The sequence below is a fragment of the Vulpes vulpes genome, chromosome 7 (genome assembly GCF_048418805.1).
Source record: "Vulpes vulpes isolate BD-2025 chromosome 7, VulVul3, whole genome shotgun sequence".
NCBI classification, from domain to species: Eukaryota; Metazoa; Chordata; class Mammalia; order Carnivora; family Canidae; genus Vulpes; species Vulpes vulpes.
In genome coordinates, this window is record NC_132786.1 from 22,445,160 (window position 1) to 22,459,229 (window position 14,070).

A 14,070-nucleotide genomic window follows, 5' to 3' on the forward strand; every position below is an offset into this window, starting at 1 on the left:
CTTCCCCAAGAACCGCCCTAGTGATGCCAGGCTATCTCCATGGAACCGTGTCGGGGCCCCTCTCATTGTGCATGTGCCAAACACTCGGGGATATGTGAGAATTCCTCTTCTTTGCTGGATTGGCCTTTATCACCTTGAGCCCAAAGAGATTTTCGTCCTTCCAGATAAGTCTTCAACATTGTTTGTTATGAGGAAATAACATTCAAAGAGCGGAGTTGGCTCCTTTAAGATATGGTGACAAGAAATGAGGAACGTTGGCCCAGATCCTACTATAAGTGTTAAGCGCGTGGATGGATCTTTCTGCTGCTTGAAGGAGTGGCGGTCGTGACTCGTTAATGGCTCCAAATGTATTTTTCTTGTTTGATTCTAAAATGGTCCCTGGACAGGACAGGTGAGGTGAAGGCCAGGTGCAATGTCTAGTTTCTCCAGTTACTTAAAATAGCTCAGAAAGGCAAGCTGCTTGTTTTGCTGCAAGACAAGGGCTCATCAGGTAATTTAGTTGATGAGATCGCTTTTGTTCCTCTGCAGAACCCTGTCCTTAAGCTGCATTTGGTCCACGGCATGTAAGCCAACCGCCTTATGGAGCCGGAGATCTTGGAGAAACTGTTTGCAGAATAGAGACGTTCATAATTAACACAAAAAGGCCAACAGTCTCATCGGCCTGGTCCTTCTCCCCTTACTTACACTCAATTATGTCTTTACTGAGCAGCTAACACAGAGAAGAATAAAAATGCCAAGGAGCAATGCGTTACAGAGCATTTGGGGAAAGTAGGCAGCTCCCCCCACACCCACCCCCGGTCCTGTGTGACCTAGCCCCCGCAGGCCAGAACCCCTTCCCGTTGTCCATCATCTCGCCATGGGATGGGAGCGAAAGGAACTAACATTTGCCAACACGCATGCCAGATGTTTGTCATCGCTGAGCTACATGGTCTCTGAATTCCCTTCCACCCAGCATGTGCTATATAGTTTGAAGTGACCCTTTATTTTTTGCATTCAGATTCTCTGCACGGTGCATTGAGCATGGTGGAAGGGTACTGGCATTTGCTGATGGAATTGATGGAAACAGATGACCCTCTGTGCACGAAGTCAGGCCAGGCCTTCACCCCATGTTCATTCTCTCTCCTGAGGGCGAGTCTGGAAGCGGGGTGCACACAAAGAAGGGTGGGAATGGGAAGCTGGCTCCCTTGCTGGCCTGCCCCCAGGGGCCTGCCGCTGCCACTGAGCGTGGGGGGCCTATCCAACGTGGGCTTGGTGTCACTTTGCACAAGGATGTGCACTTGGCATCCCTCCAGTTTCAGGGGATTGCTCTAGGTCCAAAGAGAAGAACAGAGTCATCTCTGGGGGTTGTAGTGGTGTTTTGTTTTTGTCAAAAGCTGCTTCCTCTATAAAGCCTTGGTACAGCCAGCCATTCCTCTACTGGGATAATCCGGAGCTGGCCACAACTTCATGTGCCATGAAAAGCCACTGATTTTGGGCAGACTCTGCTTCCTTCCCTGCACCCCTTCAATTCTGCTCACTCTCTGTGATTCCACTCGCCTTGATTGGCTCCCTCCCCCCAGCCCTGCAGCACAGAAATGATTGAGCAGAATCACCGCAAATTGCATTGCAAATGGTGCCTATTTTTTTTCCAGCGGACCATCTGCTGGAGTCTATTACTCACCATCCAGTGCGCCAAGCAGAGGAGTCAGGTGGCTGTGTGTACAGTCACTTCTGAATCACCTCATTCCAGACTTACACCTGAAAGTCACTTTGCTGGCTGCTGGAGATGCTGGAAACTTACAGGCTCTGGAGAGGTTGCCTTCTTCCTTCCTTTTTTTTTTTTAACCTCAGGAAACCTTTGGGCTTCTGTACCCTTCCTTGGGATGCCCTGAGATGGCAGGACTCTGGAGGTGGGGCTGTGAGGGGTGGCTGCCAGGCCCTCCTTGGACAGGGGGGCCTTGTTCAGGGGCTAGGGACTCTGCATCCTTCATCTATTGTCCACTAAGCCCCAGGTTTGGACCTGGTGCACATGAGGGGGACAAGAATGCTGGGTGTTGGGTGACACTTGGCCATCTGGTGACCAGCCACGTAGCAAACCCACTTTGCCTCGAGTGGAGGGTCCTGGCAGCGGCTGGCAGCCTGCAGGAAAACATGTGGAAGGCAGGGATATGAGAATACACTCACTGTGCAGGTGCCCATACACTGGGGCTCCCTCCACCAGGCCAGTGAGCCCAGGGTGGAGGGACAGCTGCGCCTTCAGGCAGCCCCCACACCCAGTATCAAGGGTTTGCAGCCTACCCTACTTGCTGGCCTGGGCTCGATGGTGAACACCTCCACAGCTGCGGTACACAGGGTCCCCAGGACGTGGCCGTGAGCCCCAGTGTCCACCTTGCAGCCATCTGATGCCCGTGGTGCTTCCCCTCCAACCCTGCCCCCTGCCACACAGCCTGGCCCAGCTCCCTCCTTTTCTCCTTGTCCTATCCCCCCCGCCATGACCCCTCCTTCTGCTGTCCCCTTGCCTTCGTTCCAATGTACATTGCTGTCCCTTGTGTCATATTAGCTCACTTCATTTTCTCAGCTGATTTCCGGGCCCTCAGTGGCCTTTGTGTCACCACGGGCACGCAGAGCCGGTGTATGGCACACACCTAGTAACAACCAGTTCAGTGTGACTTATATTCTGTGATTCTATAATCACATTGACCATTAATGTACAACAAATCTGAGGGGGAGTTCATTTATAATACAAATAGGTGGTGTACAAGGCAATCCCTTGACCTAAGAGCAGTTCAGCACCGAGATGGGGTCTCTGGTCCCCAGTGATGGGGAACACAGGGCTAGCTGAGGACAAGGCATGAGCCCAGGGCAGCACATTAACAAGCCCTTGAGACAGGCAGAGGGACAGTCCTCTAGGAACTCAACTGCCTCCATGTTCATACTGTGCTGAGGGCGAAAGGCCATCTTAGCCCGACCCCCCAGGAGCCTGTAGGTCTACTTTTTTTTTTTTAATTGGAGCTCAATTTGCCAACATATAGCATATCACCCAGTGCTCATCCCATCAAGTGCCCCCCTCAGTGCCCGTTACCCAGTCACCCCCACCCCCTGCCCTCCTCCCTTTCCACCACCCCTTGTTAGTTTCCCAGAATTAGGAGTCTCTCCTGTGCTGTCACTCTGTCTGATATTTCCCACTCATTTTCTCTCCTTTCCCCTTTATTCCCTTTCACTATTTTTTATATTCCCCAAATGAATGAGAACATATAATGTTTGTCCTTCTCTGATTGACTTACTTCACTCAGCATAATACCCTCCAGTTCCAGCCACGTTGAAGCAAATGGTGGGTATTTGTCGTTTCTAATGGCTGAGGAATATTCCATTGTATACATAAACCACATCTTCTTTATCCATTCATCTTTTGATGGACACCGAGGCTCCTTCCACAGTTTGGCTATGGTGGACATTGCTGCTAGAAACATCGGGGTGCAGGTGTCCCTGCGTTTCACTGCATCTGTATCTTTGGGGTAAATCCCCAACAGTGCAATTGCTGGGTCGTAGGGCAGGTCTATTTTTAACTCTCTGAGGAACCTCCACACAGTTTTCCAGAGTGGCTGCACCAGTTCACATTCCCACCAACAACGCAAGAGAGTTCTCCTTTCTCCACATCCTCTCCAACATTTGTGGTTCCCTGTTTTGTTAATTTTCCCCATTCTCACTGGTGTGAGGTGGTATCTCATTGTGGTTTTGATGTGTATTTCCCTCATGGCCAGTGATGCAGAGCATTTCCTCATGTGCGTGTTGGCCATGTCCATGTCTTCCTCTGTGAGATTTCTCTTCATGTCTTTTGCCCACTTCATGATTGGATTGTTTGTATCTTGGATGTTGAGTTTCATAAGTTCTTTATAGATCTTGGATCCTAGCCCTTTATCAGACATGTCATTTGCAAATATCTTCTCCCATTCTGTAGGTTGTCTTTTAGTTTTGTTGATTGTTTCTTTTGCTGTGCAGAAGCTTTTTATCTTGATGAAGTCCCAATGATTTATTTTGCTTTTGTTTCCCTTGCCTTCATAGATGTATCTTGCAAGAAGGTCTACTTTAACATATAAAAACTCCTTTGGAAATTTCCTTTGTCTCTAAACCCCCAAGGTACGCATTGGTGATCACCCCCCAAGCACATGGCCCACCCCTACACATCTGACGGGTCTCATGACTCAGGTTTAATTAGGTGGGAATCAGTGACCTTTCCCCAACAATAGCTACCCCGTCAAGGTCCTGGAAACCCTGCTTCCAAAATTCCTTAGAGAGCACGCAATCCCCAAATCCCTCCCAGCTCCCAGGTATATAATGAGCCACCCTTCACAGGCCCAGGGTAGCCGCTCTTCCTGCCCACAGGTCCTGGCCTTGGGCTTTAATAAAACCACCATTTTGCACCAAAGATGTCTCAAGAATTCTTTCTTGGTTGTCAGCTCTGGACCTCACCTATATTCCAGAACTTCATCACGCAGCACCCTGACTTGGTAACTTAGAAGGTGTTCGAGCAGAATAGAATTAATTGTTCTTTCCGGAGTAGATATCAGACCCCACAAAACTCATCCATAGCTAACTCCAATTAACCAAGACACAATAATGGGCGGGGGGGAACTATGAGAATTGTCATTTCCATTCTAGCCCTGTTGAAGATGGGGCCATGTTGCTTCTGTGCCACAGCAGGTGAATTTCATCATTCCTTTAAGGCTGAGGAGGGTGCTGATGCTTGAGCACATTCTCCTTTTGCACAGCTGCTCACGAGGGGGTGCATGTGCAGGCACCAACCCCCAGGCATCTTTTGCAAGCTGACCTGGGATGCAGCCTCCTGTATAGCTTACTTTCTCCCTTGGTTCTGCCTGGATGTGTCCTGCTTCCCTGTGGATTGATTTCCTGTGGTTCTGCTTTTTTAAAGCATCTTAAAATCATAACCCACAGTGGTGCAATAATAATAAGATTCAAAAAGCACATGTTGGGCTGATAGTGTTCAAATGTGTGCAAAAAATAAAGATAGAGTTTTCCAGACAAGGAGCTTCTGTTCAGTTGGACCATGATTTATTGAGCTTCACCGTGCTGGGGTTTGGTGGTCAGCACAGACATTCCTCGAGCCCCCGTGGAATGAAGGCATACCCAGGACACGGGGAAGACCACTCAAACGTTGCAGAAGATGAATGTCCCCAAGGGGATTCATGGTTCGCTGACCAGCTCGCAGACATGCTCACGCAGCACTGTTTCGCCCTCCATGTGTTGCCTCTCTACATTTCCCCCTCTTTGTTTTCCCCTAGAGGAGATTTTGAAGACTCACATCGCCCACTGGTGGTCCCCGGATGGCACGAGGCTCGCCTACGCCACCATCAACGATTCCCGCGTGCCTATCATGGAGCTCCCAACCTACACCGGCTCCATCTACCCCACTGTGAAGCCCTACCACTACCCTAAGGTAGGCGAGGGGTAACGGTACAACAAATGCTCCGCCTTTTCCATCAGCATCCTCCAACCCAGGCGACTCCAGATGTGGAGCTATATAATCAGACGTGTTACCAGCAATGCAGTAAACAGAGACAAGATTAATTATTCCCTATTACATTGCATTAAATTCCCATCTTTGCTGAGTTGAATTTGTTGGCAGGTTTATTCTATTTTAAATAATTGAACTACTGTTAATCATTTGTCTAAGCTTCATTAGAACCAAAATAAATACGTTACCTCCACCTGTGATGCCATGGCAACAAAAACTCCCACTGCCTGCTCCTGGGGCTCTCTCTCTTCAAATCCCCATGTTAGAACATGGCTTCTGGGCGGTCAGAGGGACCTCTGACTGCCACTGGTCCCCTGGGTCTGGGCTGGGCTGTTTTGTGCTTGGCCGTATTCTGACCTGTAGGCTCTAAGTGCTTCCTGGACCAGTTGTTGGCACAGAGAACGGCAAGGGTGCAGTTGAGTATGGAGGGGGTCCACATGTCTAACCCTTGCTGTTAGCGAATTACAGCATCCTGGCATGAAGGGAGGACCTGACACCAAATTTTATGCAGCCCACTCAACTGGAGAGACGCTGCTGTCTGACAGGATGGCTGCGGCCGCCCGGCTACCCACCAGCTTCACTAGACCCCGCCAAGGCCCGTGGGCCAGGCAGACGTGAGCTGCTCCCTGCCTGCACCTGCCTGGTGACAGAGCACTCACTTTCCCATCTGGGGCTGCCTTGGAAGGACCCCTCAAGCCTCTGCCAGCGAGCATGGAGCCACAGCTCCCCAAACACCAGACGGCTTGGAGAGCTGAGGCCACAGGCCTTGTGTACCAGGAATACAAGATGTGCCAACCTGCAGTTGGCAGCAAGAGGGGCAGCGATGCACAAGTGAGGCCAATGAGGTGCCCAGAGCCCCAGGCCAGAGAAAAGAAACACCTGGTGTACAATCACCTCAGGATCCATAGGACAAACATTTATTTCTCAGAGCCCTGGAGACTCGGAGTCTGAGGTCAGGGAGCCAGTAAGGTGGGTTCTGGTGAGGACCCAGTTTCTGGCTTGCAGACCCTGTGTCCTCACGTGGCCGAGAGTGAGTGAGCTTGGGTGTCTCTTTCTCTCTGTATGAGGGCACTAATCCCGTCATGGGGCCCCACCCTCATGACCTCCCCAACCATGACCACCTCCCCAAGGCCTCAGTTCCAGATACCATCACTGTGGAGGTTGGGGCTTCGACATAGGAATTTTGAATTGGGGAATGGGGGACTCAGATGTTCAGTCCACAGCACCTGGTGATCCTGAGCCTTTCCCGTAGCTTTTTGATTGGTGTGGCCACTATCCAAGGAGGTCCCAGCTCTCAGGGCACAGCCTTTGTCTTTGCTGTTCTCCCCTTCTGGGAGCGTCTACATGTCAACACACCGCATGGGTTTGTCTGTGGACAAAATTCTCTCAATCCTTTTTCAGCTGGTCTGGATTGAATTTAACTCTACATCATGTGTAAGAGTCCAGAATTTTACTCAGAAACCTTTAAATAATGCTGAAACCTTTAAATAATGCCCAATATTTGGACCCTTCTACTCCCCACTCCATGTGCCCAGCGTGGCCAGTGGCCGCCTGACTCATCAAACCACCCAGAGATGCAGTGGTTTCCCTGGTAAACCTTTTTACAGGGGTTTCCCCAATGTAGGAGTCATGACCCAAAAGCCATCTTGGTTTTCCAGTGAACCCTGGGCTAGGTGAAATTGGAATTATGATACCTCAGATGGTTCGTGTTTTCATGGAAAGGCAACGTATGCTGGCCAAGAGAATGCCCAGAATTCAGGTGCCCCTTGTCTGTCGTACCCTCTTCTATGTCAGAAGCATGAGTTGGTGAACCCGCCGGACTCCTGCCCCATCCTGGTGAACCCGACATGTATGCATGTAAGGTACAGAGGAAGTGAGGGTGTCAGCCAGACCCAGCAGTCCCGCTGATGCGGACTGACACATCTTCCCCTTCCAAGTGGTGCTGTTCCCCTAGAGGAGGGAGCTCGGTGCGGGGAACAGTGATGTGGAGCAGAACCCACCCAGCCCCTTTTCCAGGGACTTCCCTTTACCCCACGTTGGGCCACGGCCAACGTTCATCTGGCCTGCCTCGCCACCTCTGGGCATCACCTCCAGGAATTCCTCTCCTACCCCTTGTCGGGTTCCTTTTCCAGAGCTCATGATAATAATCAGAGGTTCTGGGAGGAACGAGAAGGGAGTAGGGTTTCTGGGGAAGGAATGGCACCGGCCCAGTTACCTCTTGCCCTCCGTCAGGTTCTGTGCATGGGCGACCTGCTCTCAGCCAGTTGTGCTCAGGAGTACTAACCCCAAAGCCCCCCAAGTCCTGCCTGGGCATCTCCTGGGGAGGGCGGGCTTTGCAGCAGTAAGGCGCCAGCCCACAGGAAGGCTCACTCACACCTCCTCCCTTTTACTTCACAGGCTGGCTGTGAAAACCCCAGCATTTCCCTACACGTCATCGGCTTAAATGGACCCACCCACGATCTGGAGATGATGCCACCGGATGATCCACGGATGAGGTCTGCTTCCTTTTCTCCATTATGTTAAAAAAATAACAATAATAAGATGAACGTTCATTTACATGGTCTCTCCAGATTCATTTTACTGCTAATTTAAACATCCAGGAAAAAGGTAATGTTTTCTAAAGCTTTCATTACTGCTTCATGATTTGGTTTTCTGCAAAGGAACCTCCTTCAAACCAGTACTGCTATTTCTTATGTTAATCGGGAGCAGAGCACCCTCCCGGGGAGGCTGGGCTCCTTGGGAAGGGGCACGTGTGGTCCGCCGCATGCCTCCAGCGGGGCACATCAGCTCACAAGGGAGGTGCTAGAGAACACCCACTGAGTGAATGGATGCAATCCCCCCCCCCCCATGAAAATACATGTAATTGGGTCGTCCTGTAAATGGTGCCCCATTTAAGAGCAGTACTTCAGAACTTTACTTTACTTTGCAAAGCTTTACTTTGCCAGCTCCCGAGACTCGTGGTAAAGCCTATATTCCAATAAGCCACATCTCCTGGTTGGTGAGATAGCCTGGGAGATGTTGAGACACATTGACAAAGGTAACTGTCCTGTTATCATTAACATCGGGTTTAGGTAGATTTTTTTTTTAATCAATCAAAACAACTGAGTAGGATCTCTCTAGCCAAAGTGCTCTGAATATCAGTTTCATCCTATCCCAAAGTTCAAACTCAGCCTGGGGACTGAGGATACTTGCAGAGCCTCTTATTACGTCATCCTTCCATGGTGAGCTATTGATGGGAGGCTGAAAAAAGAGGAGCCCATTGTACAGGCACCAGGACCCACTCATTGATAGACCTTCAAAGTCTAGAAATGGGCCTGGTCAAGCCAAGAATGACTCGTTCTGAGACTCCATAGAAACCCACCCCAAATTTTGCCATAACTCTAACCCAGGCCTTTACTATAATTAGTAGGTTCAAGCAGCTTCTGGAAGGGCAGGTGCTGTGGCCCCAGCCACTGAGGCTCCCCACAGGCTCTGCCCAGGGCTGGGTGCTTGGGTACTTAGTACTGCTGGTCTTCTGTGAGTGGGGTGGTCTCCTGCAGTGACCTCCTTAGTGAGACCCGTCTGCTCACACCTCATAAGCTTGAGCCTCTGCAGATTTCCACAGAGGTTCTTTCACTTTTCCTGCTCATTAGAAAGTAAAATGCTGAGGTCCTCGGGCAGCACAGACTCCTGTGCTCCATACATGGCTCCTCGCTACCTGTCTCCCTGCCCAGGATGGGTCTCCTCTGCATTCCAGGGTCACAATGTCCCCATAGGCTATGAGCTGGCCCCTGAGAGCCTGGCCCAGGGGTTCCCAGTGCCTTCCCTGTGTGTGTGCTGGCCAGGAGGGAAGGGGAGGAGTTGAATCAATTTGGCTGATGATGCGTTTGCTGGGGCTGAAGAAAAGTTCGAGGTGTTGCTTTGTCTTCTCTCCCGAAGATTCAGTGTTTGATTGTTTTTCTCTCAGCCCCCATCCCTGCTAGGCCCTCCCGGGGCCTGGTCCAGCAAACTCTCTGAATTAATATGGAAAGTCACCTGGAAAATTTAAGCCATCTGTTTGAGTTAATTGAAAATCTCATTTAGTCAATTTGGTGATGCTGTTTCCGCAGGCTTGATTAGCTTCAAGGACAATGAAAAATTAGCCTCCATCAGGGCTTGAAGTTCAGATGCTGGTTTCGGGTTCTCTGCTCTGATTTCATAGGCAAAATGCAATAATGCTCCTCCCGTGTGGTATAAATCTGTAAAATGGAAAAGTCACGCTTTCTCATCCTCCTCCTCTGTCGCACATGCTTGAGGTTTTTTTCCAATGGGAGCCCAGGTACATCAGAAATCATAGAATAAATGTGAGCTGATGTTTATCGAACATTTCCTTTGCCAGCTGTCAGTGTGAACACTGCCAGCATAGCGGGGAACAAAACATGGAGCATGTGATGTAGGGACAGCAGTGTAGACGGAGCAGATCATTACCAGCAGCTGGATCATGCGGGTGTGAGTCGGGCCACCAAGATGCATGCAATGCAGAAGGTGGAGGCCCAGCTAGTCTGCAGGGTGACAGCGCCTCTCTCAACCTTGGCACTAGGACATGTGAGGCCTGATGAGTCTTTGCTGTGGGGGGCCCACCTTGAGTTGCGATGGTCCCCGGTCTTGGCCAGATGTCCCCACATGGAGAACAACTGGTTCTCCAGAGTGAAGGTTCTTGAGCCAAATACCTATGTTCAAATCCTAGTCCTGGGACCTTGGGGACAGAACTCCATCACCCATCCCATGTAGAATGGAGATATGCTTTACCTACAGAAGTGGCGATAGATGTCAGGTGATATTGTGCGGGCAGACACCCTGTCTCGTAGCTGTCAACGCCACCCCTCAGCTTCAGATCTGAGCCCGTCCTCACTGTGGTTCACATATCCAGCCATGCCCAGGTGCCAAGGCTCTGGGCAAAGTAAATGAGCATGGGTCCAAGATTTTGTTTAACTCCTGAACTAGTTAGGAGACCGGGGAGGTGTCAGAACCAGTGCAGAGGTGCTTGCAAAGCTAGGTGTGTGTGAACAGTGAAACAGAGAAGTGTCAGGGGAGGTTTACCAGGTTATAGACCTAGCAGGCCCCTCAGCTTGACCTCCAGGGATAGCTGATCCACCTGCAAACACCCAGGGGACCCCTCGGTGTCGGCAGGGTCTCCAGTCAATCGAGAGCCAAACCCAGGCTTGCACTGGACAAGTACTCAGGGATCTCGTTGCCTCTTCACAGGCCTCAGATGATTTTTGAGAATCTCTAAATGGCCTTGCAAACCGGACATGGTCAAAACAGACTTCCCGAGCTCCTTCCAGAATCCTGCTGCCTGTAGCCTGGCCGCCATGCTCAGACCTCTGACTTTCCTGTCCCCTCCACCCTGCAGGATCCTCACCCACAGAACCCGGCACCTGATCCTGCCTTCTCCCTCCCATCTGCCAGTGACCCCTGCCTGGGCTCTCCTGGGCCGCTGGCTTCTGGGGCCCTCCCCGCCCCCTCCTGCCACCCCCAAGAGCTGTGAACTACATCAGATCACATGTCCCCTCCCCTGGCCTGCTGGTGGCCATCCAGTCTACATTCTCTTGTTCCCTTCAAATCATTCACTGCTGAGGTCTGTTTTTCTGGGATTTTAATGTATCCCAGGTGGTTCTGCTTGAAATGTGTTCTGGGTGAAGAGCACAGGGCAGGCTGACAGCCCAAAACATCTCCTCTCCTGTCAGGAAAGCCATGTCTCACCTTTCTTTCTTTTTCCGGGGATTCCCAACCCTATCTGGCTACACGAGAACCATGGTGTACCTTAATCCCACCTCTCGGTACCCCCTCCCCAGGTACACTGGGCTTGTTCTCAGGGGACTTGCACCTGCACGCCATCTGCCTGGAAACCCCTCCCACACAGCTGAGAGGCCCTGTCAGGTCCTGAGCACCCAGGGTGCTTCTTGATTCCTCCCCTGATGACCTCGCTCAGGTCCCCACCTGGCTCTCCCCTCTCCCTGCCCCAGCAGGATACTCTGTATACTTTGTTTGCTGCATCCTTGCCCTGGCCGCCAGCCAGAAGGAAGGTCCAGGAGCAGGGACTTGGGCCTGGTGGGTGCCACACTTGCCCTCCAGTCTGGGGTGGTACCTAGAACACAGGAAGAGCTCAGGAAACCTGTCAAATAGACCCGTGAACAGAATATGTAGCCGGTAAAATCTGACTTCGATTGGATTCTGAAAGGTTGAGATTTCTTTGGTTGGTTGGTACCTTTCTAAGAACCAGCCCTTTGGAAACGTTTGGCCATTGATGGCATCCTGCCATCTGGGATATAGGATACTGTGGGGTGGGAGGGGACAACACTTCACCTCTGTCCATCTTGGGTTTTCAGGTGGGACTCCTTGACTAAAAGGTAGATGAACAAAAAAAAAAAAAAAATCAAATAGTTGATTCATGTGCGTGCAGCATATCAGATGGCAAAAATCTGAAAAGTAACAAAGCAGCAGTTCGGATCTGCCTCTTACGTACCACCTTCAGGCAGGAACAATAAACATGTGGAGAATTAACAGGATACAGGAGAGCAGCTTCAGGTTTCCAAGGACAGCAGACCATGGGAGGGAACCCACAGAGGAAGGCGTGTTTGCAGATCCCCTGGTGCATCTCTGGGCCAAGAGTCCATCGTCGCCAATAAAAGGGGAATTTGTTTCCTGCCTTTAAACAGAAAAGGGAGGAGCTTTTTTTGGGGGGGGGGGGTTGCTCCTTCTTAATTGCCTTCGGCTCGGAATAATTTTTATGTCAAAAAGGCGTATCTTGGGGCAACATATTCTGGCTTCTTTTAACTAATCCAGGAAAGGTAAAAATGAGACACACGTACCATGCAGAGGAGTGTAGAGGGGAAGGGGACCGACGCCGTGCCCCCAGCGACCTAGGCAGAGAGAGACGACACAGAAATACATCGTGTTTAAAAAAATTCAGTGCCACAAAATAGATATTGATTCTTTTACGAGTTTTGCAGGAGGATAGGGGAATCCCTTTGAGGGCAGAGGGCCGGCAGGGGAGGGTTTAGAGGCACAGCCAGGATCTGGGGAATTCCAGGATCCAGGCTTCCAGAGGAGCGGGGAGCACGGGGCCAGGGTTCGGGCAGGGGGTCTAGCAGTTCTGTGTTGTGGACTCAGTGGTAAAATTGTGACCCCGGGACCATGTCTACCTTTCCTTCCCTCCCAACTGGGCTTCTAGATTTGCTTCTAGATTTGCTGGCTGGTCTTGGTGACTCCCCAGGGCACAAGATCAGTCCCCATGGGCTTTCACATGGCTCCGGCTGCCCCCACCCCCCAGATGGAGACACTGAGGAACGCAGAGGTTAAGGAAGGTGTCTGGATCCACACAGAGTGTGAAAGCAGGCACTGGGCCCTGCGCCAGGCGGCTGGACAGGCTCCAGAGAGCTGCGGAGAATTCTGGTCACTGTCAGCAGGCCGGTCAGGAGCCGTCAGGGGGAAGACATAAAGCCCCTCATCTGTCAGCTGTCTAATGTGTTGTCGGCTCGCTCAGCAGCCTGACCTCCCCACCGAGGGTTCTCACATACAGGGAAGATTGAATCCGAGCTTCCAGATCTTTCTACAAGCACTCACTGGCCGTGGCTTTGTGCCACACACTGCGTTATACCCTGGGTGGCCTCTCCCATCTGGTGGCCCATGGTCCAGAAAGCCAGACAGCTGGTGGTCCGTGGCCGAGGTGAAGCGTGGAGGGAGCCACAGTGACAGGTGCCGGGGCGACAGCCTCGCCAAGTGGTTGGGTGCAGGGTTTCCTGAGCCACGTTTGAGGCCGTCTTGGGAAACAGGAAAGGTAACGGGGAACAGCGACTGGCGGAGAAAGGGGTGGGGGCAGGGCGGCGACGCCTTGGGGAGCTGAGCGGGGGATCCCAAGCGTGCCCGTGGGTGGGGAACCTCAGCGGAATCATTTGCGCGGTGGGTCCTACAGTTTGCACAATTTCCTGCAGAAACCCGCTGCACGGATAAAACGCTGGCTGTTGTGTTTTGTGGGTTTCCTAGCGCCTCTCTAGAGCCGTGAGCGGGGAGCAGCAGAAACCCGCAGGATCAGTCTAGAGACATGTCGCACTGCACCCACAGGTTTTTATTCTCCAAATCCCGACTGCCCGGGGAGGGGCCCGGTTCCAGGATCCCCGGTGCACTGGGCTGGGGTGCGGCCGGGGTGCTGCTTGCCCTCCTGCTGCCCCTTCCCTGGCCTGCAGAAGGCTTTCAGTGTATTTTCCTCCACTCCAGCTTGTTCATTTGAGCCTCCAGTCGCGAGGATTCCGATCTGCTTACCTCATGGATGGCCGCTGCTGGGCAGTGCCAGGCCTGGCTCAGTTCATCGACGTGTTCGTTTCTACCACAGTCCCTATTCCCATGCTCCCTGCCACATAGACACCATTATTATTTTTTCATGAGTCTTTGATTTTTTTTATTTACTGATATCAACTACTTTGTTCAAATGCATTTTTTTCTTTAAATTGTGTCTCTTCCTTATTGTTTTTAATTTAATTCCAGCGTAGTTAACATACAGTGCTTGTTCAGGTGCACAGTGTAGTGACTCAGCACTTCTG

The 14,070-nt window shown here is 51.4% G+C and overlaps 1 protein-coding gene across 4 annotated transcripts in view; it reads left to right on the top strand.

Moving 5' to 3' along the window:
• DPP6 (dipeptidyl peptidase like 6) overlaps nucleotides 1–14,070 on the top strand; it is a 908,079-nt gene that overhangs the window by 807,812 nt on the left and 86,197 nt on the right. For all 4 annotated transcript variants that reach the window (XM_072763227.1, XM_072763225.1, XM_072763226.1 and 1 more), the window contains exons 9-10: nucleotides 5,280–5,434; nucleotides 7,910–8,007. In XM_072763227.1, the coding sequence (XP_072619328.1) occupies nucleotides 5,280–5,434; nucleotides 7,910–8,007 (253 nt within the window). The remainder of the gene's footprint in view (nucleotides 1–5,279; nucleotides 5,435–7,909; nucleotides 8,008–14,070) is intronic.